The sequence below is a fragment of the Moschus berezovskii genome, chromosome 20, assembly GCF_049115385.1.
Source record: "Moschus berezovskii isolate FMDL1 chromosome 20, NW_MosBer_1.0, whole genome shotgun sequence".
NCBI lineage: Eukaryota > Metazoa > Chordata > Mammalia > Artiodactyla > Moschidae > Moschus > Moschus berezovskii.
This window is the reverse complement of record NC_142479.1, coordinates 73,582,458-73,608,208: the sequence shown is the minus strand read 5'-3', so window position 1 is coordinate 73,608,208 and position 25,751 is coordinate 73,582,458. Positions and strand designations below refer to the sequence as shown.

The 25,751-nt window shown below is 45.1% G+C and overlaps 1 protein-coding gene across 7 annotated transcripts in view; it reads left to right on the top strand.

Annotated features, from left to right (window-relative positions):
* Window positions 1–25,751, top strand: part of CEP112 (centrosomal protein 112) — a 323,150-nt gene that overhangs the window by 3,817 nt on the left and 293,582 nt on the right. For 3 of the 7 annotated variants that reach the window (XM_055408770.2, XM_055408769.2, XM_055408771.2), the window contains exons 2-4: window positions 4,947–5,060; window positions 7,665–7,855; window positions 11,926–12,098. In XM_055408770.2, coding sequence (XP_055264745.2) covers window positions 4,955–5,060; window positions 7,665–7,855; window positions 11,926–12,098 — 470 coding nt within the window. In that variant the 5' untranslated portion in view covers window positions 4,947–4,954. Of the gene's footprint in view, window positions 1–4,946; window positions 5,061–7,664; window positions 7,856–11,925; window positions 12,099–25,751 lie in introns of those variants that run through there. The other 4 variants (XM_088829417.1, XM_055408774.2, XM_055408772.2 and 1 more) reach the window with 2 other exon arrangements.

Here is a 25,751-nt window from a genome sequence, read left to right as displayed (position 1 = left end):
TTTTGTTTTTGTTTTAGCAATAAAGTATTTTTAAAATTAAGGTGTGTACTTTTTTAGCATAATGCTGTTGAACACACAATAGACAACAATATAGTGTAAACATACCAACATACCTTTTTTATGAGGGCGCTTCCCTGGTGACTCAGATGGTAAAGTAATCCACCTGCCGTGCAGGAGACCTGGGTTCCATCCCTGGGTCAGGAAGATGCCCTGAAGAAGGGAATGGCAGCCTACTCCAGTAGTCCTGCCTGAAGAATCCCATAGCCATTCCAGTTCTTTTTTATGCACTGGGAAAGCCCAGTGTTCGGGTGACTCACTTCACTGCGACGTGTGCTTCATTGCTGTGGTCTGGACCGGAGCCTGCGGTGCCTCTGAGGTCTGCCTGTATTTGTCATGTGGACGTAGGATGTTCATTTCTTCAGTTAGCTTGTATTTACCAGTCAGTTCTTCAGCTTCTGTCACATGCCACGTGATGTACTCGGTGCCTACTGAGATGTGTCAGACCCGGTCCCTGCCTTCAGGGAGCATCTCACAGATGGTGGGAGACATGTTAACTGTGAAGAAAGAGTACAAGCACGATAACTGCTGCCACGCAGCTGTGAGCCGTGCACATTCGGATGGAGTGAAGAGTCTGGGCCACGCGGGGCAAGTCTCAGAAGAGCGTTTGGGCTGCGTTTCCTGACTCCAGGCAGGGGGCAACCCATGAGGAGGAGTGGGCCTCTAAGGGGAGCAGACTGGCGGGGAGCTCTGGTGGTGCAAGGCCATCTGTGGGGCAGTTACTGAGGCAGAGTGTGTGTGTGTGCGCAGAGAGAGTGGTCCTCTGTGGGGCAGCTAGGAAGCCCTGTGTATTTGTATGTATGTGTAGGGAGTGGTCACTGGTGGGGCGGTTAGGCCAAGTGTGTGTTTGTGTGTGTATGTGTGTGGGGGGGGGTGGGGAAAGTGATCATCATGGGGTAGTTACTTAGGCAGAGTGTGTGTGTGGAGTGGTCATCCGTGGGTTCGTTAATTAGGCCCTGTGTGTTTGTGTGTAGGGGGGGAGGAGTGGTCATCTGTGAGTTGGTTGGTTAGGCCCTGTGTGTGTGTGTGTGTGTGTCTGGGTGTCTGGGTGTCTGTGTCTGTGTCTGTGTGTGAGAAGGTCATCTGTGAGTTGGTTAGTTAGGCCCTGTGTATGTGTATGTGTGTGTGATGGTCATCCGTGGGTGGTTGGTTAGGCCGTGTGTGTGTCTGTGTGTGTCTCTGTATGTGTGTCTGTCTGTGTGTGTGTCTTTCTGTCTGTGTGTGTGTGTCTGTGTGTTTGTGTGTGTCTCTGTGTGTCTTTGTGTCTATGTGTGTCTGTGTCTCTGTCTGTCTGTGTGTGTCTGTCTGTGTGTGTGTGTGTCTGTGTGTGTTTGTGTGTGTCTGTGTCTCTGTCTGTCTCTGTGTGTGTGTGTGTGTCTGTGTGTATCTGTGTGTGTGTGTGTCTGTGTGTGTCTGTCTGTGTGTCTGTGTGTGTGTGTGTCTGTGTGTTTGTGTGTGTGTGTCTGTCTGTCTCTCTGTGAGTGTCTGTCTGTCTGTGTGTGTGTGTATCTGTCTGTCTGTCTGTCCGTGTGTGTGTGTCTGTCTGTCTGTGTGTTTGTGTGTGTGTGTCTGTCTGTCTGTGTGTTTGTGTGTGTGTGTGTGTGTGTCTGTGTGTTTGTGTGTGTGTGTGTCTGTCTGTCTGTGTGTCTGTGTCTGTCTTGTGTGTGTGTGTGTCTGTGTGTGTGTGTGTCTGTGTGTGTGTCTGTGTATCTGTCTGTGTTTGTGTGTGTGTCTGTGTGTGTGTGTGTGTCTGTGTGTGTGTCTGTGTGTGTGTCTGTGTGTGTGTCTGTCTGTGTGTATCTGTGTGTGTGTCTGTGTGTGTGTGTCTGTGTCTGTCTGTCTGTGTCTGTCTGTCTGTGTGTCTGTCTGTCTGTCTGTGTGTGTCTGTGTGTTTGTGTCTGTCTGTCTGTGTGTGTGTCTGTCTTGTGTGTGTGTGTGTCTGTCTGTCTGTGTGTGTGTGTGTCTGTGTATCTGTCTGTCTGTGTTTGTGTGTGTGTCTGTCTCTGTGAGTGTCTGTGTGTGTGTGTCTGTCTTTGTGTGTGTCTGTGTGTATCTGTGTGTGTGTCTGTCTGTGTGTCTGTGTGTATCTGTGTGTGTGTCTGTGTGTGTGTGTCTGTGTGTGTCTGTCTGTGTGTTTGTGTGTGTGTGTCTGTCTGTCTGTCTCTGTGAGTGTCTGTCTGTCTGTCTGTCTGTGGAGGGAGAGACAGGCTCGGAAGGCCGCGCACGGTTCGGCCTGCCTGGGTCTGGGCTCGCGGTCACCCGCGCTCTGGAGTCGGGGGTGAGGGGCCGAGCCCCGGGCGCGGGCCTGATGGGGACGCGGGCGGGCGTGCTCGGGGCGCAGCAGTGAGGGGGCCCGGGCGCGTCTGGAGGTGTTTCCGGGTGTTTGTCCTGTCGGCTCCCGGGAGGGAGTCGGGGGCGCAGCGCGCGGGCGCGGGCGCTGCAGGGGACGAGGGGAGGCCGGCGCGGCCCGCCTCGGCGGAGGGCCCCGGGCGGGCTTCCCCGCGGAGCCTCGGGCGCGGCTGCAGCGCCGCGGGGGAGCCTGGCTTGCCGGCCGCCGGGCTGCGTGCGGAGGGGCCGACCCTGCCCGGAGGAGGCCCCGGCGGCGCCAGGAGCGCAGAGCGGGGCGCGGAGGCACAGCAGGGCCTTTCTCCAAACGTGTCCTCCGCAGGGTTGAAGAAATGTCGTTTGAACAAACGACAGATGGGGACCGTGAACCACCGAGACAGTACCCAGGCATTTCAGAACTTAGAGGGACGTGTGGACTCTTGAGTGGATTTTAACTTAAGGAGTCTTGCCAAAACCTATGTTTCTGATTTGCGGGTTCACCCCTTTATAATCAGTGTTTTTCCTGTTGATTTGGAAGAAACCCGAGGACCGGTATTTTAAGTTTTTTGATGGGAGTTAAACATTGTACATTTATGGACATTAAAAACCACTTTTTTGGTATACACTTGATTAATTTTTACACATACAGAGAATGGGTTCTTATAACCCGCACAGATTGCATGCAGAACAAGTCCAGGCCGTGTGTGATTTCCTCCCGCTGCCCCGGCCCCTCGCTGACCCGGTGAGAGAGCCTGTGTGCCTGTGCTTTGCCTCCGTGCCTGGAGTTTCTGCCTTTTCTAGGGTGTCACACAGGGGATGTGGCCATAGCGTGCGTGGCCTTTTGAGAACGGCTTTTTTCACTTCGGCTGACGCGCCTGCAGTTCACACATGTCGTCGAGTGTATCAGCACTTCTCTCCTTGTTTTTCATTGTGTGGATGAACCACAGTTGGTTTATCCATTTCCCAGGGGAGGGACACTTAGTTGGATTCCAGTGTTTGGAATTGGTTACAGAAGTTAACCAATGGTTACAGAAGAGAAAAGCTGTTATAAACAGTACATTCAGGTGTCCGTGTGAATATAGATTTTGTTTCATTTGGATAAATGCCTGAGACTGGGATTTTTGAGTCCTATGCTAAGTGTGTGCTTAACTGGCTAAGAAACGTCTGTTTTCCAGAGTGGTTGCATCATTTTGTATTCCTACTAGCAATGTGTGAATCTTCCTGTTGTTCTGTGCCCTTAGCAGGTTTGCTGGTAGCATTTCTGAGTTCAGTTGTCCTCATAGGTGGTAGTGATGTCTCACTGTGGTTCTCATTAGCATCTGTCTGCTGATTAGTGATGTAAAGCATCTTCTTCACCTGCTTACGTGTCAGCTGTACATCTTCTTTTGTGAAGGAACTAATTGTTTTGCTGATTACTTTTATTGGGTTGTTTGTTTACTTGTGGTTTAGTTTTTAAAAGTTCTTCATGTATTCTTGATATAGGTCCTTTCTGAGATATATGCAGTGTTTCTTCCCAGTCTGTAACTTATCTTTTCAGCTCCTGGACAGAGTTCTTTGCAGAACAGAAGTTTTTATTTAGATAAAGTCCAATATATGAATTTTTTCTTTTATGGGTAGTGCTTTTAATATTGTATCTGAGAAATCCTTGACTAACTTCAAGTCATGAAGATTTTTTTCCTATGTTTTCTTTTTTTATAGTTTTACATTTCCCACTTAGGTCTATGATTTATTTTGAGTTAATTTTCAGTTCAGTCGCTCAGTCATGTTCGACTCTTTGTGACCCCATAGACTGCAGCACGCCAGGTCTCCCTGTCCATCACCAACTCCTGGAGTTTATTCAAACTCGTGTCCAGTGAGTTGGTAATGCCATCCAGCCATCTCATCCTCTGTTGTCCCCTTCTCCCCCCGCCCTCAATCTTTCCCAGCATCAGGGTCTTTTCAAACGAGTCAGCTCTTCGCATCAGGTGGCCAAAGTATTGGAGTTTCAGCTTCAACATCAGTCCTTCCAATGAATATTCAGGACTGATTTCCTTTAGGATGGACTGGTTGGATCTCCATGCTGTCCAAGGGACTCACAAGAGTCTTCTCCAACACCACAGTTCAAAAAGCCTCAGTTCTTCGGTGCTCAGCTTTCTTTATAGTCCAACTCTCATATCCATACATGACTCCTGGAAAAACCATAGCCTTGACGAGATGGACTTTTGTTGGCAAAATAATGTCTCTGCTGTTTAATAAGCCGTCTAGGTTTGTAGTGTTAATAGTGTTTCTTATAAACACTATAGCTTTATAGTGTTTCTTAAGATCAGGTAAAGTGAGTCTTCCAAACTTGTTCTTCTTTTGCAGAATTATTTCTGCTATTCTGATTCCTTTAACTTTCCATTAAATTTTTGAGTTAGCTTGTGTATATCTGTTAGAAATACTTCTGGGAATTTTAGTGGAACTGCATTAAATCTGTAGATCAATTTGGGGGTATTCAATACTAATGAATTTTATTTTATCTCTCCCAACAGTTACGTAGTTTTCAGTGTACAGACATTATTATTTTAATTTTAAATATTTTACAGGCTGAATTATGGAAATGGGAAGTGAAGAAGAAAAATGGGAGAAGCTGGATGCAGAATTTGATCACTTTGTGGTAGATATGAAGCCTTTCGTTCTAAAATTACCGCATAGGTCAGGTAAGTTTATGTTTGAAAATTAGGTTCTTAGCATTAATTTTTTTCTTTGTATTATTTAGCCAAATCAATGAACTTCCAATATGGAAAGAAAACTGAATTTGTTTAATAACAATTTTCATCTTATAAAGGATTGTTTACTCTGAGCTGTTTGAAGGAACATGGAAATTCAGCGATGATGATGTCCTACTAAACCATGGCAAGGTGTTAACATGTTACACGTCCGTGTCAGGAGCTTACAGTGCATGAATCTTTCAAGTTAGCTGAAACAGTTTTTTCCTGAGACTTTTCCCTCCTCCCGTGGAAATGGTTCTTTTCAGGAGCTTACTGTCCACCTGTCTCTGACCCTTTTGTTCATTAAAGCAGAAAATAATCTGTTAATCCCCCCTGCTTATTGGTTGACTGAATGAGTTTTTGTTTCTGTCTTGTTTGCAGTTCCTAACCTGTTGCCCTTTGAGAGTTTTTGTCTCAGGTCAGAGATTTTCAGATGATGTCAGGTTTATCAGAGAGCAGTTAGAGACCACGAGGAGCTTGGAAGCTTCTCAAAGCTATGGTAGCTGTCAGGCTGGCTGTGAAAGTAAATCTGTCTTTGGAGCTTTTGAGTGGAGGGCTAGGAGTGGGGACAAGAAACTGGCATGTTCCCAAGCTTTGTCCAAGTTCCCTCTAACTCTGAGGTACCTAGTGAACTTTATGTTCAAAAGGAGGAGCCAGGTCAACGTAGAGCTTTACCCCAGGGAAGAGGGAGGGTGTGAGGCCTGCAGCCCGCCGAGTCCAGGGGTGGGGCTCGGTTTCCCCGTCACCGTCTTCCTCTGGCTCTTCTCTTGCCTGTTGGATGGTAGCCTCTTTTCTCTTCCTCTGCTGTTCTTAAAATGAATATTTCCTGTCCCATGGATCATTCACAGTCAGTTGAATTAGTATTTAATGGTGTTTCTACACTGTGTTCTCTTCTGATATTCACTGTGTTTTTTCCTTCTTGTGTTAGATCTGCTGATTAGGATAAATGTATATTAAAATCTCTCATTATAAATGTACTTCAAGTCAAACCATGTTCATATTTCATCCTTTAAAAAGGGATTTGGGGTAGAATAGGATTAATTGTAATCTTTGGTTTGTGACTCATTGTGGATATTGGTACATCCCTGGTGCTTTTTTATGCCATTAATTCATAATGAAAGCTCAGAAACACATCCCAGTCAAGACCTGACCATTCATATAACTTCAATCTCATTATAGCTAAATTCTACTTCATTTCCCCCCATTATTTTAAGTAATGAATTTTTTCATTAGCCAAATGGTTGTACTAAGCTCTGTTCATTTGAATATTATATGTTAATAGATTTCAGTTTGCTCCAGGACATATAGAAATACACAGTTTGAAAAACTGTTTACTTAAGTTGATCAGTTTTACTTACTGTTTTCTTTTTGCACAAAGTACACCCGATATGGGGCTTCCCTGGTGGCTCAGCTGGTGAAGAATCTGCCTGCAGTGCAGGAGACCCTGGTTTGATTCCTGGGTCAGGAAGATCCACTGGAGAAGGGAAGGGCTACACACTCCAGTATTCTGGGTTGCAAAGAGTTGTACATGACTGAGCCACTTTCACTTTCACACCCAATATTTCAAGAAGTTTGTTTCTTTTGTGATTATATAATTTTCAAAACTAAAAATACAAAGAAAGTACTTTAGAGACTACTCTTATACCTGGAGTGATAAATCCAGCATGAGCAAAGTGGTAAATCAATCCCAGGGATTTTTGTAGGTAAAACAATAAACGAATATGACCTTTAGAGACTAAGAGATTAAAGCAGATTTATGATTTGTGTTAGATATGTAATCCTTAAATTGAGTTAGACAGAAAAGATTAATGTTGAAATAGACGTGGTGAGCCCTGAAAACAATTCTGTGTCATGGTGAGATGAGGCAGTCAATAGGCCATTATATGTGGATTAAACTGTGGTACTTTTTTAAGGTAGTTTTTAAAAGGATAATTATTTTTCAAAATTATATGTAAATACAGTAACCCTCAAATATTGTTAGAGAGGTTAAAAGAAAACCCTAAATAAATCATCCACAAATCCCTGAAAATCATCAGCTTTAATAAATAAAACATTTGAGATTCAATTTTAGATTGAGTTTAAAATGCTTAAGTAAGTTTGCATTTTCTCTCGTGGTTTTATAATTAAAATTATAGAAAGATTTTTCAATACAACTAAAATTATTTTAGAGATGATTTTTAGAAACACTTTTGTCTCAGAGATTTATCTGATGGTAATCCTGGGACCCTAATCGCTTGATAAAGCTCAACTAGCCCAGGGGTGGCAGACTGCAGCCCCTGTCCACATCCCGCCTGCGGCCTTTTCTGTGAAGATTGATTAGAATTCTAACATCCATGACCCCTGGTGGATACGTGGTGCAGGCGATTCCTTGCAAACGTGAGACGTTGTGTGGAAGATTACCTGGGCCTGCAAAACCGAAATGTTCGCTGTCTGGTGCTTTACAGAAAAGATCTGCTAGCCCCTGTGCTAGACGAGAGCAGATGTTTTATGGGTCTGTAAGGGAATGTTGTGTTTTCTGAGAAATGCAGCCTAACAGCCCCTGTGTGTGTCTAGAACGGCAGCGGTGTGCACTCTGGATCAGAAAGCTGTGTGAGCCTTCAGGTACCGGCACCGGCATCCCGGGCAGGAAGAACCGTAACTTGTACGCCAAGCTCCTGCTGCACATGCTCCGGCGGGGGGTGCTCGAAGGCCCGTTCACGCAGCGCCCGGAGCCAGGGACCCTCAGAGCCCTGCCTTCCTACATGGTAGGTGTGTGTGCGTGTGCCGAGCGCCTTACTGCCCGTGCCCAGGCGGGGGCGCTCGAGGGCCCTGCCTTCCTACATGGGAGATGTGTGTGTGCCAAGCGCCTTACTGCCCGTGCCCAGGCGGGGGCGCTGAGGGCCCTGCCTTCCTACATGGAGGTGTGCGCCCGCCGAGCGCCTTACTGCCCGTGCCCAGGCGGGGGCGCTCGAGGGTGCTGCCTTCCTACATGGGAGATGTGTGTGTGCCAAGCGCCTTACTGCCCGTGCCCACGCGGGGGCACTCGAGGGCTGGTTCACACAGCACCCTAGGGTCATAAGAAGTTACAAGTCCTCCATAGGTGTTAGCTAAAGCAATTTTTTTTCCACCTTGAATGGAAATTAGAGATTGGGCCCTAAGGGGACTACACTTAATTGATTTAGTCACCACACAGTATTCTACAGTATTTCTTTAAAATTAATTTTCAAGCCTTCAGTTCAGTTCAGTTGCTCAGTCGTGTCCGACTCTTTGCGACCCCATGAATCACAGCACGCCAGGCCTCCCTGTCCATCACCAACTCCCGGAGTCCACTCAAACTCATGTCCACAGAGTCGGTGATGCCATCCAGCCATCTCATTCTCCATCGTCCCCGTCTCCTCCCGCCCCCAATCCCTCCCAGCATCAGACTCTTTTCCAGTGAGTCAGCTCGTCGCATGAGGTGGCCAGAGTATTGCAGTTTCAGCTTTAGCATCAGTCCTTCCAGTGAACACCCAGGATTGATCTCCTTTAGAATGGACTGGTTGGATCTCCTTGCAGTCCAAGGGACTCTCAAGAGTCTTCTCCGGCACCACAGTTCAAAAGCATCAATTCTTCGGCGATCAGCTTTCTTCACAGTCCAACTCTCACATCCATACTTGACCATGGGAAAAACCATAGCCTTGACTAGACGAACCTTGGTTGGCAAAGTAATGTCTCTGCTTTTTAATATACTATCTAGGTTGGTCATAACTTTCCTTCCAAGGAGTAAGCGTCTTTTAATTTCCCGGCTGCAGTCAGCATCTGCAGTGATTTTGGAGCCCAAAAAAATAAAGTCTGACACTATTTCTACTGTTTCCCCATCTATTTCCCATGAAGTGATGGGACCAGATGCCATGATCTTCATTTTCTGAATGTTGAGCTTCAAGCCAACCTTTTCACTCTCCTCTTTCACTTTCATCAAGAGGCCTTTGAGTTCCTCTTCACTTTCTGCCATAAGGGTGGTGTCATCTGCATATCTGAGGTTATTGATATTTCTCCCGGCAATCTTGGTTCCAGCTTGTGCTTCTTCCAGCCCAGCGTTCCTCATGATGTACTCTGCATAGAAGTTAAACAAGCAGGGTGACAATATACAGCCTTGACGCACTCCTTTTCCTATTTGGAACCAGTCTGTTGTTCCATGTACAGTTCTGACTGTTGCTTCCTGACCTGCATACAGGTTTCTCAAGAGGCAGGTCAGGTGGTCTGGGATTCCCATCTCTTTCAGAATTTTCCACAGTTTATTGTGATCCACACAGTCAAAGGCTTTGGCCTAGTCAATGAAGCAGAAATAGATGTTTTTCTGGAACTCTCTTGCTTTCTCCATGATGCAGCGGATGTTGGCAATTTGGTCTCTGGTGCCTCTGCCTTTTCTAAAACCTGCTTGAACATCTGGAAGTTCACAGTTCACATATTGCTGAAGCCTGGCTTGGAGAATTTTGAGCATGACTTTACTAGCGTGTGAGATGAGTGCAATTGTGTGGTAGTTTGAGCATTCTTTGGCATTGCCTTTCTTTGGGATTGGAATGAAGACTGACCTTTTCCAGTCCTATGGCCACTGCTGAGTTTTCCAAATTTGCTAGCATATTGAGTGCAGCACTTTCACAGCATCATCTTTCAGGATTTGAAATAGCTCAATTGGAATTCCATCACCTCCACTAGCTTTGTTTGTAGTGATGCTCTCTAAGGCCTACTTGACTTCACATTCCAAGATGTCTGGCTCCAGGTGAGTGATCACGCCATCGTGATTATCTTCGTCGTGAAGTTCTTTTTTGTACAGTTCTTCTGTGTATTCTTGCCATCCCTTCTTAATATCATCTGCTTCTGTTAGGTCCATACCATTTCTGTCCTTTATCGAGCCCATCTTTGCATGAAGTGTTCCCTTGATATCTCTAATTTTCTTGAAAAGATCTGTTGTTTTTCCTATTCTATTGTTTTCCTCTATTTCTTTGCACTGATCGCTGAGGAAGGCTTTCTTATCTCTCCTTGCTATTCCTTGGAACTCTGCATTCAGATGCTTATATCTTTCCTTTTCTCCTTTGCTTTTCGCTTCTTTTCTTTTCACAGTTATTTGTCTTAATTTCCCACTAATTTTCACTGGATTACATTAATTTTTACTGGGTTACACTAATAATGTATCTGTTCAGTTCAGTTCAGTCGCTCAGTAGTGTCCGACTCTTTGTGACCCCATGAATCACAGCACGCCAGGCCTCCCTGTCCATCACCAACTCCCGGAGTCCACTCAAACTCATGTCCATCGAGTTGGTGATGCCATCCAGCCATCTCATTCTCTGTCGTCCCCGTCTTCTCCTGCCCCCAATCCCTCCCAGCATCACAGTCTTTTCCAGTGAGTCAACTCGTCGCATGAGGTGGCCAAAGTATTGGAGTTTCAGCTTTAGCATCAGACCTTCCAATGAACACCCAGGATTGATCTCCTTTAGAATGAACTGGTATAGACGTCAGTAAATTCTAGCTTCTGAAGCTTTCTGGATGTTAACATGAATTTAACCAAACTTCAGAATAGTGAAGGTGAGGGAAGCCTGGTGTGCTGCAGTACATGGGGTCTCAAAGTCAGACACAACTTAGCCACTGAACAGCGAATGTGTTTTACTTGATGTATATGAGAGGTTGGACTGAATGACTTGTAATGTTTCTATAATGAAATGGAAATAATAAGTTAGAGTAAAAGTGACTTTCTGAACTTGGACCTCGTAATCAGAAGCCAGCCTTGTTACAGGGGCGGCTGGCACTGTGCTTGGCTGACGAGTGCTCGCCGTGTTGGTCCTCACACCCGTGAAGCAGGCCTTGGTTGATGTGTTGTTTGGACACTTCAGGAATCTGTAGGTGTTGGTGGTTGCTGACAGACATATATTTAGTAAAAAATAAAAACCCTGCATAACTTTCGTGTAGTATATTTTAAGATTTTACCCTATTTTATCAGTTAAACGAAAGTTCAGTCAGGAGGCGTGCTGCACTCTAGATGATAATTTCTGTTACTCATGGCAGAATGCCCGGCTCTTTGATGCGATTCTGCTTTATATGTTAAACTATGGCCATGCATCATCTTAAGATCAGTGGTCTTTGGGGTAGTAGTTACTTGACTTGATAATTGATTAAACATTGGCGTGACTTCCTCAATTAAAAAGAAACAGCTGTGCTTGTTTGATTTGGGATAGAGGGTCGTGTGTCACCTTTCTCCAACAGCCCCTGGAGAATTTTTTGAGTAGGATTGGGAGGATTACCGTTAATGCAAACTTTATATGCAGAGTTTTCTTCAGAAATGAAGCCTGTCTTCCTAGAGGAGAAATAAATGGGCTGGTGTCTTTCTTCTTAATAACTGAAGATAGAACATTTTCTGAAACATATTCAGGTGTTGAAATACAAGTGTACTGTATCATGTTTTCCCATTCTCACTCATATTATGGGATCATAGGGAAGGGCTTTAGTTTATAAATAATAATAATAACATGAAAGTCTGGAGACGTGTCTTGGATCTCTCGGCTCGGTCGCGGCGTGGCCAGAACTGAATTCCGGGTCTTCAACTTGTTATTCCTAATGATGAAGAGGTTTCTAATTTTTATTTCTGATTTTTGTTGTTTTGTCAATTTAAACAACATAACTAAAATGTGAGCTATTCATTTTTACATATTTTAATATTTAATTGAATGATATGTTTTTATATAATTAAACTTGAGTATTTGAAAGGTTGTTGTCAAACTTGAAACTTGATGGAAATCTTAACTGATTATTTCATTATATAGTACATTTTGAAAGAATAATTTTTCTAATTTTTAAAAATCAGTCCATCTATTTTGATGAACCAAATCCAGCACAAGCAAAAGGGTCCAGCCCAGATGGATTACCGGACTGGGTGGTGGGTGAGCTGGGGACCAGCGAGCACAGATTCAGCGAATCCCGGGAGCTTTCCTCTGGAGAAGATTCCTCTTTGGTGCAGTCGCCGACCGATGTCCACAGGTATGCCTGAGCCTGAGATTCCACATGTGTTCATTATTTAGTTTGTCTTTGGTAGTGGTTAATACGTTCCATATTTCCTTTTTTAAAAATGGTAAATAGTTGGTTTACTTTATGTTTTTGTTGAAGTTGAGGGCTGTGAAGGAATGTCATATACGTAAAATAACAATGTTCCTTTTCTGTTGACTGTACATTGAAGATTATATTACATTTTTAAGTGATTTTGAATATCTATTAAATATTTATATCTCTTCCCATTGCTTGGGAAGTGGTGACTGATAGTCCGTAAGTAATATAGTTCTGTTTTCCTTTGGGACAAGCATGAACTGAAAATTTTTCAGTGACTTCAACAAAATACAACATCTTCCATATCCATCTTGAAGCTTATGCTTGAATTTCTGTCCTTCTCTCCCCTCACCAAACAATATTTGTTTTGATTTAATAGAATAATGAATGCAAACATAAACCCCATTAAACTGTGCTTTCTTGTTAGATATAAGCTTGAATACGATTTTTAGTACAAATAAAAGTGAATTTCTGAATTTTAAGTACACAATAAAACAATTATTGTTGTCGTACAACTTCTGGCCTTTAGGAGGAATAGATTTACATTAGACTTTCATTGAAATTGGAGGTTTGCGTTTGGCACTATTCCCTGGAGTGTTCGCGCACTGTACAGCACTGGCTGATGTGTGTCATGAGTCATACTCCACTCTGCACCACTCCCTTAGTAATTTTAATTTTGGGAATTTGATTAAGTTAACAATGTAATCTTTCTTTTATACTATTAATTTTTTTTTTTTTTGCTTTATTCCTTAAAGGGTACAGAAATCTCATTAGTAATTTGAAACATCTTCATAGTTTGTGTAGTCTGGTTATGTTTTTCAGACCTCACGTATTATGGTGGAAAAGAACAAATGAACGTAAAGCAAGAGATCCAGTCCATGTGAAATTTTTTTTATTAGAAGGGGGAAATAAGTTAATATGGAGAGGCAGAATAGGAAGAGGTGATATAATTAGGACACGTGTCAGAAGCGTAAAAAGGTGCCTTCCTGGGAAGTTTAGGATTCAGGACAGGAAGTAGACTTGGGGCCTCAAGGGAATCCAGGTGAATGGGACTTTTTCTCTCTCAGAATAGAGGATCAAGTTGGAGGAAATATGCTGATGATATTCATCAAATATTACTCAGTAACTTTTCTGGGCAATGAAACCATAGTAAAATCTCTATGGTTTTAACAGGTAACATTTCTCTTTGTTGCTCACTTATAATAAAATGACATTTCAATGAAAATTGCTTGAGTTTGAGGCTTTAGTTATCAGTCATACAATAAGTAATTAATGGAAAAGCAGACAGTCCTTCATTCCTACTCAGGCCTTCAGAGCTCAGGCCTTCCGAGAAGCCTCACTGACAGCCCAGGTCTGTGCAGGTCTCCTTACCGATGCGTCCCCTGTGCGTCTCTGCTGCGCTCACCACGTGCAGAGGAGCTCCGCTGTCCTCGGGCTGGAGCCTCGGCTTCCCAGCACAGGGGCTGCGTTTCTGTTTGCAGTGTGCCTGGTGCACAGGGCAGGCCGAGGGGACGCGCCTGAGCCTCAGCCTTTGGGGAGCGTGCACAGGCCTCTGGGAGCGGGCAGCCAGGCCGCATGGTGAATCCCGTCTGTGCAGAGCCTCTGTCAGACGGATATGCTGGGGCAGAGAGAATAGCCCACGAGGATTTATTGTAAAAATTATTTAGAAAAACTTGAGGGAGGGATGAGTTTTAGAAGTTAAGAGATGTATGGATATAGGCTAGAGATGCCTGTCTGTTTCCTAGCCGTCTTATTTCTGATGAAGTTGTTAAAGAAAATGAAGGAACTGGAAAAGGGACTTGTCTTTCTAGTCAAGCGTTAGAATTTCACTAAGGCCGAGTAACGGTATCTTTACGTGCATGCTTTTAATTTAACTCAATCTGTCTAAAATTTTTAACTCGCATGTATATTACTTAATAGATATTTGTAATTTTACATACATAAAGGCACTTAAAAATAAAACTAACTTTTACTTTACCTAAAGGCAGTGCACTTAAGGCCAGATACATAATGTGTTTGATGAGCTCAAAAGAAGTGGTAGAATCTGTTGATGGTCTTTCTTCATGTCTCTTTTCTGGAGTTGATCCTTTACTCTGAGTGGTCATACTGTGCTAATGAAAAAGTTAGAATCTGCTCATGTTGACCTAATATATCTCATCAGTTCTGCACGAAATTGTTTTAAAAAGTTTAAGAGGCTTATAATATGTGACACATGTATGTTTTTATAGTGAATAATTTATTGTTACTTAGAACTGAAGTTTAATGCTGCCTCATAAATTTTACAACCACTTCAACTTGTCCTTTGAAAAACCTCTTTAATCTTAAAAGATTTTCCCCCTTAGTGTTTCTTTTTTGATCACTTTATAAAATCCTGCTTTAGCAGGCCTTTTTGTATGTGAAGTATTTCTCATGGCATTTTAGATTATGCTGTTTGTGTCCTGGCCTTTTCGTATTATTAAAGATGCAGAGGCCTTTTGAAGCCTCTTTGCCGGGACTCCTGCTCAGCAGAGACGGTGCCCCTCCCGCACCCTCATCCTTCCCGCAGTGTCTGTCAGGTGGCTGCGTCCTGGACACGCTAGCCGTGTAATGAGGTCGTGCACTGTCAGGCTCATTCTCACGCTTTTCTCCCCAAACACACACTGCACACTGGTAGACTCAGCGTCTCACTGCAGTGTCAACGTGTGACCAGTCCTGTCCTGGCTTCATCCTTTGCTTGCCTTTGTCATAGTTCTTGGTTTAAGCTTATGCTATTACCCGTAGTTTATTCTGGAAAAACCACTTTCCAAATTGCATCGCCATATTATTAGAGATCTTTTATTATATTTTTATATCGAATATCTGATTTTTTATTGACAGTGAAATATCTGAGTTATGTTTGAGTTTGGAGCATGATTTTACAAAATGTTGCTGGTGAGACTGGAGACTTGGCTCTCGCCCCTGTGCAGTTTGGGTAGTTTCGTTTGGCTGGACAGCTGTGAGGTATGTCCGTGTAAGTTACTTCCTGGTCATCTTTCAGGAGCTTCACACTGAGTGATAGCGAAGGCCCTCGGTGATAGTACATGGACCTTCAGGTGGCCCCCGACCCTGCTCTAGGCGGTGACAGCCTTGTGCGGTCCCTTCTTGAGTGTGGGCAGGACCTGTGAGTGGCGTCTCGCCAGTCGGATATGGCCGAGGGGATGGGCTGTCACTTCCGTGAGTGCCAGGTGGTGTTGGAGACTGCCCCGCGTGCAGACCCGCCCTGGGGGCCTGCTGTCTCCCTCGCTGCTGAGGAGCAGGCTCCCCTGAGTCTGTGGCCGGAAGGAGCTGAAGCTGCTGACAGCCGCGGCCGCGGGCAAGGTGGGTTCCTCCCTTCGGCGGGGGCTGGCCCCAGGCAGGCCCTGAGCGCAGCCTCCTGTGGCCCTGAGCAGAGGGTCTGGCGCGGCCGCGCCCGCGCTGCTGACCCACGGAAACTGGGAGAAGCGTGGGCGGCGTTTACAGTGTCCTGTCGTTGGCACAGTTTGCACAGATCTCAGTGTGGGACTGTGATGACTAATACCCTTTCATCCTCATGTTAGACGATTGTGCGGCCGTGCGTGGCACATTTGCACAGATCTCAGTGTGGGGCTGTGATGACTAATACCCTTTCATCCTCATGTTAGACGATTGTGCGGCCGTGCGTGGCACATTTGCACAGATCTCAGTGTGGGACTGTGATGACTAATACCCTTTCATCCTCATGTTAGACGGTTATGCGGCCGTGCGTGGCACATTTGCACAGATCTCAGTGTGGGACTGTGATGACTAATACCCTTTCATCCTCATGTTAGACGGTTATGCGGCCGTGCGTGGCACATTTGCACAGATCTCAGTGTGGGACTGTGATGACTAATACCCTTTCATCCTCATGTTAGACGGTTATGTGGCCGTACGTGGCACAGTTTGCACAGATCCCAGTGTGGGACTGTGATGACTAATACCCTTTCATCCTCATGTTAGACGATTGTGCGGCCGTGCGTGGCACAGTTTGCACAGATCTCAGTGTGGGGCTGTGAAGAGTAACCGTGGTCTCTTCTCTCCGAGTTCTCACTCCCCTTCCCCACGAGAGGGGCGGGCGTCAGTGCTTCGGTGTGTGTCGTTCCAGGCACACACGCCCACAAATGGGTGACTGGAGACCACCAGTCTGCTTGTGCTGCATGTACTGTTCTCTTGTCACTTAACTGTGCTTTAATCCCGTGTCATGTGACCTGTGTAATCTTTTTAAACACAGATGATAATCCGTGGTGCAGATTTACTGTAACTAAGCTGTCTCTGTTGCTGGTGATGCTTTAGTATTATAAAGCATGTCCTAGCTGACATCCCGGTACATGTATCGTGATGAACCTGTGTATTTGGGCTGTTATTGACTCTGTAGCCAGGAACAGTGAAACATGTAATGAACTGTTGGTGGGATTATTAGTAGGTTCGACATCTTGTTCAGTGGTTCAGAGAAATACCTGGGCTGGTATGGAGTGATGTCTCAGATATGTGAAGTTCAAAACAAGTACATAAAAGTCTAGCAAGCTTCCGTGTGTGTGTGTCTCTCAAAAAGCATATGTGGATGTGGATGTGCACGCGTGTGTGGAGTATTTCTGGGTGCCTCGTGTGAAGCTGTTTTACGTTTAGGGAGTGGGGTAATCTGGTGTGAAAAGTTAAAAGCTTTTTTTATGCATGTGTCAGGGAGTGTCGTTGCCCTCCAAAATCCTCTCTCGTTGAAATACTCAGCTGTGCGCACTGTTCAGATTAGTGATGCATATTAATGAGTCTAACCGTGTGTGGCAGACACACAGATTTAAACAGAGGATGAAAGTCCCCCAGTAGATCGAGTTTGTGGGCTACACTTGTATTTCTAGTTTGTTAAAACAGCACCCAAGTGAGACAAGTTGTGCATTTATGGAGCACCTGCTGTATGCTAAATACTATTCTAGAGATCTTTCATAAGTCACCTTTGTCCCCTAGAATTCTGTGAGGGTGACACTTTTATTTGTATTTATTGAGGTGACCGCTTCAGTAAGGTCAGTAAACTCCCCAGTGACGGATGCAGAATTGGAATCTAGGTCTTATGATTCCAGACCCTGTGTTCTTTCTGGTAGACCATGCAGGCATGAGCACTTTTTGCAGCAAATACGGAAACTTCACTTTAATCCTTTTCCCTGCCTTGCACTTCGTTAGCAATCTCGGGCGACTGTGCCTTTGTTCACGGTTATTTCTGGGTTGAGTGAAGAGAGGCAGTTTGCTTCTATTCAAATATCACTTCTGACACTCGGCAACCGCGTGTCCTCAGGCAAGTTCCTTCCGTTCTCTGAACCCTGTGTCATCCTTTGTGAGAAGGAGGCGGCAGTGCTGACCTTAGAGCAACAAGGGTTGGGGAGCCCTGCCCGTTGCCGTTGACGTGGGGCCTGTCGCTCCCCACCACCGGGGCTGCGAGGGTCCTTCACGTGGGCTTGCTTGTGAGCTTGGCGCCTCTTCTGCTGCTGTCATGATCTAATCTTCCCAAAAGCGTTGTCTCAAATCCATTGGTCATTAATTATTTTCTATTTAAAAGTCATTTTGTGTTCCTGAGAAAAGGAAATTAACAGCTGTGCAGAAGGGTTCTGATTGTAAGTGTGAATCCTGCACATTCTCAGAATAAAGAGAGGGAATAGTATTTTAGAAGAGGCTTTTGGGAGTTGCTTAGTAGTCCAGTGGTTAGGACTCGTCATGCCAGGGCCTGGATTCAATCCCTGGTCCGAGAATGAAAATCTCATAAGCCATGCAGCACAACCAAAGAAGTTAGAAATAAATAAAGTGAAAATAAAGTAAAAGATGCTTTGAAGCAGTCTTTATTTGGATAACTCAGCAAGTCCCCCCCCATTCCAGAACAGAGGGAGCACAATGTGGCTGGCCTTGGTTTTAAACATTTCCCTACACCATGTGTCAGAAGCTGCCTGCGTAGGATCGGACCTCAGTTCTTGTCGTCGCCGTGTATTTCTTGGTGTGCATTATTCCACAGACATACACAAAGACAGTAGGTTGTATTCTTGTCCTGTAGTTCTGTGGAAGATGTTTTGAAGGTTCTTTGTAATGGCTGGTAATTATTTTTATGAGTTTTCAACCAAGTATGATGTGGTCTGGTAGCTTATCACCAAAGTGTAGTTAGGTCCTGGGGTGAAGAAAGATGAAAAAGAATGATTTAATGCCACATTATTTTTAACTTGAAACTTTGGTTAAGAGTTATGAGTTAGGAGAGAGCAAAGTGATGTCGAGTAAACCCCAACCTTTAAACACTGCTTCGCGTGGAAGAAAGACCGTTCTGGTCATTTGAGAGGACTTTGTTGTTGAAAAAGAAGGCATTAGTAGTTTAGATTTCTTTAGATGCCACTTTATAAAGAATCAAGATCCAGAATGCTTAAAAATTCTAGGAGCGTGCAAGCAGAATTATTACTTCCCAGGCGGCGCTAGTGGTGAAGAACCCTTCTGCTAATGCAGGAGATGCGGGCTGGATTCTTAGGTCGGGAAGATCCCCTGGAGGAGGAAGTGACAACCCGCTCCAGTATTCTTGCCTGGAGAGTCCCGTGGACAGAGGAGCCTGGGGGAAGGGGGTGGGTGTGGCCCATGGGGTCGCAGAGAGTCAGATATGACTGACTGACTAAGCACATGTGTTACTTTTACTATATTAGATTTAGGTTAACTTTGTATACATAAAAGTTGTACCTTTTAATTCATGTCGTGTCCTTTAAATAGCATATACGTTCACACCTTTAAGAAAGGACTTGGGAATAATTATCCTGTTTTAAACGAGGATGCGTGCTAAGTCACTTCAGTCGTGTCCAGCTCTTTGTGACCCCACGGAGTGTAGCCCACCAGGCTTCTCTGTCCATGGGGATTTTTCAGGCCAGGATCCTGGAGTGGGTTGCCAAGCCCTCCTCAAATGAGGATAGAGGACTCTAATATCTGCATCTTGCTTTAATGAGATCGTTCCATGGGTTATTTCATGCCAGATTTTAGTCTGGAATGAAGAATCCTATTATAGTCCTGCCCTTATGGAAAATATGATTTGCTTTACAATGATCCTCTTTAACATGTGGTTTTGCAGTAACGATTGTGGCGAAAAGCTGAGGCTCTGTGCCCTTTCAAAGTGTCTCCCAGGACAGCCAGCCCTTCGCTTGCGGCTGCAGTTTAAACACGTCGCCAGCAGATGGTGATCAAGTAACGAAGATGTGTTTGTGCTTGCGTATGAAAATATTGATCCATGTGGAAAAACATGTTCACTTTAAAAATATTGATTTGATTTTTAGTCTGTATACTCAAACAACATCATAGACTCTTTTTAATTTGTTCAGCTCCATTTTTATATGTAAATGACACTGACCTTCTGAGTTGCTGGATGAGTTTACGGGGGAGCTGATCGTTACCTTGCTTTCCTTGGGCTTGTTTATGTCCATTGGCTGGGGTGGTTAGGCTTACACATGGTACAGCATCCTTCAGTATTGTTCACAGCGTGCATTCCTTTTAGCTGAGACTCGCCCTGTTGCTGGGGCAGAGGTCTGTCTGCAGCGGTCCCTCATGCGTGCTCATATCTGTGTGTGCATCTCTGGTATCCTGCGGCGTGGCGCGGCTGCGACTGCTCTGGCCAGCATAGCAGCCACTGTTCACACGTGGCTGGCGAGCACACGAAGGGTGCCCAGTGTCTCCCTGAGGAATGGAATGTTCAGCTTTAATTAACTCAGAGAGCGTGTGGGGCTTGGCGGTCGAGGCCTGGTCTTCCTGGCGGATGGGGAGCTGCTCTCTGGGGGGCGGTGAGGCGGGTAGGGAGTGGGCGTTGGGGGTCGGCCCCTCTCAGCTGCCTCCACCCAGGGGGGACTGCTCCGGGCAGGTGTCTCCCCTTGCTGGTGAGGATCACTCGTGGTCACTGGTTGGTCTCAGTTGGGCAGCCTAAGGTTTCAGCTTCTTCAACTGGTCTGTTTGGAAGGAAGAAAAATTTATCATTTCCCTTAATTTACTGAAAGAAGGATCAGCCTTTTTCATCCTTTTGTTTGGAGAGAACGTTTAGTATGGAACAAATCTGATTGATTTCGTCTTTTTGCTAGGATGGACGCTTGTCAGGTGGATGTTTAACCTTGAGCTGTGGGAGTAAGACTGCCTCACCAACGAGAGCCTCTTTCTTAGGACCCTCAATCCAGCAGTGCATTTCACACACTCATGGGACCCCTTAACTGTTCACTAATTTTCAACAGTGATGTGCTAATTAAATATCCTTCTTAGGTATTTACCAAGACAAGGCCAAGCAGCAACAGTTTGTAACTGAGATGGAATGGCTCTGAAAATAATGACCTGGCATTTCTTTTAGGCTTTTTAAATTTTTTTTCATTGAGTCAGATTTTTGACAAATTTAGTCACTTCTTCTTTTTTAAACATTTTTAATGAGTGGGGCTTTGTAATAAGTATCTTTTTGTTTCACAAGCAAGTTTCTTTTTGTGAGATCATAATATTGAACAGTTTAGTTTTGATGTTCTTTTAAGCAGAAAAGGATGACAGTAAGCTTATATGTGTATTGTGTAACAATGTAAAGGGAATTAAAATACTTTCTGGAATGTTGACACTGTTCAACCAGAAATATATTAATAAACATGGACTTAAATGTGTTGACTTCTAAAGATGGTTTCTATTTTTAAGTTTTAAGTCAAATGTGTTATTCTAAAGTAGTAAGTGGGAAAAATATGAAGTAAGTGTTTATGAATCTCTGGTCAGGTTTTGGTTTTGTCAGGCTTCTCACTTTTTCAAATTTATTTTTGTTTTTCTTTTTATTCCTAATAGAGTCTGCTTTGAAATATTAAAATAAACGCGCTGTGGGTCCTCGTAAACTGCTTCCCCTTTCTTATTTTCAGTGTTACTTCATGCTTTAGTATTAGTCGTTGCTCGTTATTTGTACGGAGAATGAAATGGCACCCACTCCAGCGTTGTCGCCTGGAGAGTCCCAGGGACGGCGGAGCCTCGTGGGCTGCCGTCTGTGGGGTCGCACAGAGTTGGACACGACTGAAGCGACTGAGCAGCAGCAGCAGTTATTTGTATGTCTCACTGATGTTAGCAATATGGTAAAAAGACTTCTGCAGGTGGTATATAACTATTAATTGCTACTTAGATGAATGCAAAGACATGAAATCTAAAGTCAGTTCTCACTTTAGTTTTCTGATTTATAATACAGTAGTTGTATTACTCTTAAGATGTTTTATAGCTGTGAAACATAGCATGTATGTAAAAACTATATGAAAATGCGTTGAAAGACCATTATAAAATGAACATCCCTATACTTTTGACCCAGCCGAGAAGTAGCACTTTGCCGTATCCCAGAAACCTTCTGCGATCCTTTGCCTTGTTGCCTCTGCTTCCCATCTCCTGGAAGACCAGCGTCCTGTATTTTGTGTTAATTATTTCTTTGCTTCTTTTTTAAACTGCATGTAAGTGAAACCCTACTGTATATATTATTTTGAAGCTCACTTCCTTCTCTTGTATTTTTCAGATTCATTCATGTTAATAAATGTAGCTGTAGTTCATTCTTTGTTTTGCAGGAAACTTTTAAAGTCAGTGTATAACATGTCATCAAGACTCACAGATCTGAAGTGTGACTTTACAGAGTGACTGCGTCTGTGTGTCCTAGGTCAAGACAGAGACCATTGCCAGCCCTCCTGAAAGCGCTGTCTCTTCCCCCAGTCATGTATCACCCCCAGAGCCAATCAGTGTTCTGCAACAGATGACCATGGGTTGGTTTTCAGTTCACGGAGTGTTTTCACTTTTTCCAGCTGCTTTTGCTCGACACTGTGCTGTGAGATTGATCCACGGTGTTGCGTGTTTTTACTTTATTCCTGTGTGAACATGTCACGTTTCTATATCCTTTTTGCCCGTTGTTGGGTGTTTGGGAGCTTCTCCAGTTTTTGGCGACTGCAGACAACCCTGTGAGCACTCCTTCCCACGTCTTATAGTGCCCATCAGTCAGTTCAGTTCAGTCGCTCAGTCGTGTCCGACTCTCCGCGACCCCATGAATCACAGCACGCCAGGCCTCCCTGTCCATCACCAGCTCCCGGAGCACGCTGTATTTACGTGGAGCGGTAAGTGTAGTAGATATTGCCAGAGTCTCACAGGACGTCTGTAGCCGTTTACTCTGCCACCGGGAGGGCTTAAAGGTCTGTCTCACATCCTTACCAGCTTTAGCCTAAATTCTAGTGCAGTGGATGTGGGTTTTAATTTGCATCTTCCCTCATTACTGATGATATTGAGCTTCCTATGCTTGATATGATGTTGATGTTTTCTGTGCTTGATAGCCATTTGGGTATCTTCTTTTGTGCAGGTCCACATTGTAATAAAAGTGGTCCGTCAGTCTTTTCTCTGTAGGCTTGTTACAACCCCCTGCGTGCTCATGAACAAACTCTCTGATGCGTGTGTGGCCAATATTTTCTCCTACTTTCACTGATTTGTTCTGTTGGACAGTATTCACTTATAATGTAAATTATTTTTAGTCAGTCACCTGGGATATTATTTGTGTTTTTCTGTGTCCTGTTTAAGATTTTTTGCCTTGCCTGTTCCAAGATCATGGGAATGTTTGCCTTGTTACCTTCTAGAAGCTTCCTTATTTAACCCTTGGCATTGTGCTACATAGGGAGTGGTTTTTACATATAAAGTGAGGTAGGGGTCATTCCCCCACCCCTCCTGTGGATAGTTGATAGCCATTTGATCCATTAACAGTTAGAAAAGCCATTCTTTGCCCACTCCTGTGGTTGACACCGTCATTTACACCAGAAAGCCTTGTCTGTCTGGGTCTCGGGACCTCGTCCCCTCCCTCGTCTGGGTCTCTGGACCCCCGTCCCCTCCCTCGTCTGGGTCTCTGGGCCCCTGTCCCCCCCCTCGTCTGTCTGGGTCTCTGGACCCCCGTCCCCCCCCCTTGTCTGGGTCTCGGGACCCCGTCCCCTCCCTCGTCTGGGTCTCTGGACCCCCGTCCCCCCCCTCGTCTGTCTGGGTCTCGGGACCCCCGTCCCCTCCCTCGTCTGTCTGGGTCTCGGGACCCCGTCCCCTCCCTCGTCTGGGTCTCGGGACCCCGTCCCCTCCCTCGTCTGTCTGGGTCTCGGGACCCCCGTCCCCTCCCTCGTCTGGGTCTCGGGACCCCGTCCCCTCCCTCGTCTGTCTGGGTCTCGGGACCCCGTCCCCTCCCTCGTCTGGGTCTCGGGACCCCGTCCCTCCCCTCATCTGTCTGGGTCTCGGGACCCCCGTCCCCCCCCTCGTCTGTCTGGGTCTCGGCACCCCCGTCCCCCCCCTCGTCTGTCTGGGTCTCGGGACCCCGTCCCCCCCCTCGTCTGGGTCTCGGGACCCCGTCCCTCCCCTCATCTGTCTGGGTCTCGGGACCCCCGTCCCCTCCCTCGTCTGGGTCTCGGGACCCCGTCCCTCCCCTCATCTGTCTGGGTCTCGGGACCCCCGTCCCCTCCCTCGTCTGGGTCTCGGCACCCCCGTCCCCCCCCTCGTCTGTCTGGGTCTCGGGACCCCGTCCCCCGCCTCGTCTGGGTCTCGGGACCCCGTCCCCCCCCTCGTCTGGGTCTCGGACCCCGTTCTCTCCTCCCTCGTCTGGGTCTCGGACCCCGTTCTCTCCTCCCTCGTCTGGGTCTCGGACCCCGTCCCCTCCCTCGTCTGGGTCTCGGACCCCGTTCTCTCCTCCCTCGTCTGGGTCTCGGACCCCGTCCGCTCCCTCGTCTGGGTCTCGGGACCCCGTCCGCTCCCTCGTCTGGGTCTCGGACCCCGTCCCCTCCCTCGTCTGGGTCTCGGACCCCGTTCTCTCCTCCCTCGTCTGGGTCTCGGACCCCTTCCCCCCCCCTCGGTCCCGTTGTTGTCTGTGTACTCCTCCTCCACTCCCTGAGGTACTGCGGCTTTAAAATAAGTCTTGATTTTTCACAGAGTAGTGCCTGCGCTCCAGCTCTCCTCTGCTTTGAGACTCCCTTGGTTCTTTTTGGTCCTTTGTATTCCCATGTGAGTTTTAGAATTATCTTGCCAGTTTTTGTAATGCCCGTACACATGCCCCTGTTGGGACTTTGATTGAGAATGCGTTGAGTCTGCAGATCAGTTTGGGAAGACTAGATCCGTAACTCATTCCTTCTTATTCCTGAATGGTGTTTCATTGACGAGTCGATCACATTTCTTTATCCATTCCCTAGTCAATAGATACGTGAAGTGTTGGTTTTTAACTCTTCTCAAACACGCTGCTGTGGACTTGCATATGCATATTTTTGCTTGGACATCTGTTTTTCATTTCTTTTGTGTAGATATCGAGCAGTGAGTTGTGTAGTAAGTTTATTTTTAATTTTTTTAGGGAATCAAACTCTTTTCTAAAATGGCAGTGCCATTTTACATCCCCATGAGCATTCCAGCTTCTTCACATCCTAAAGTGTTGATATTGTCAGTGTTCTAGAATTTGGTCATTTTAATGAGCGTATAGTGATGTCTGTCTCATTATGGTTTTGATTGACATTTCCCTAATGACTGATGATGCTGAGCATTTTTTCACGTGCTCACTACCCGTTTGTGTATCTTCTTTGGAGAAATGTCTATTCCAATAGTTACCTGCTTCCCACACACCCAACATACAATAATCACTATAGTCGTTTCTAAAAGGAGAATAATAGGACGTACAAAGGAGTCCATAGCAATTGTGAAGCCCAGTTGGGCAAATGTGGAAAGTCCCTTAATTAGAGCTCAGGACCTGGATATAATGTTCTGTGTCTCTTCCTCCAAGTAGGAGGAGGCTTTTGATTCTACCGTCTGAGTTACCCTTTGTTTTTCATGAAAAATGGTGTGTTTGCAGTTGGGTGGTTCTCTTAGTGTGGTTCCTTACAGAAGAATTTTGGGGGTCCAGTGGCCCCTTTTCATTTTTACTCTGTTCTTTTTGGTCCAAGAGCAGTGATTTTGCCGGTATAACTTTCTCAGAACCTTTGTAGGCCTCCTGTGAATCCTGTGTGTGTAGGGAAACTAGAAATCACTATTTGTAGTAAAACTGGAAAATTCATAAATATATGGGAATTAAATAACAAACTCTTAATCAAGCAAAGAAGATATCAAATGGGAAATTAGAAAACATTTTGAGACAAATGAAGACACAACATACCAAAACTTGAGGGATGCAGTAAAAACTGCCATGTGGGGAATTCATATTTGTTAAACTTACATGAAAAAAGAAGGAAGACTCACATCAGCAATCTAAATTTATGTCTTAAGCAGCTAGAAAAAGAACAAACTGAAGCTAGTAGAAGAAAGGAAATGACAAAAATTAGAGTAGAAATAAACAAAATAGATACTGGAAAAAGCATTAGAGAAAATCAAGGAAACCAAGATTTTTTTTTAATTAACAAAAGTGATAAACTTTTAGCTGAATTGTCTAGAAAAAAAGAGACTCATCTGACATCAGAGATGAAAGAAGGGACATTAGCACCAATTTTACAGAAATTCAAAGGGTTATAAGTGAGTCCAAGAAGCAGCTGTGAACCGACAAGTTGGATTACCCAGATGAAGTGGTAGGTTTCTGAGAGCACACGGTCTACCGAGTCTGCATCACAAAGAAGC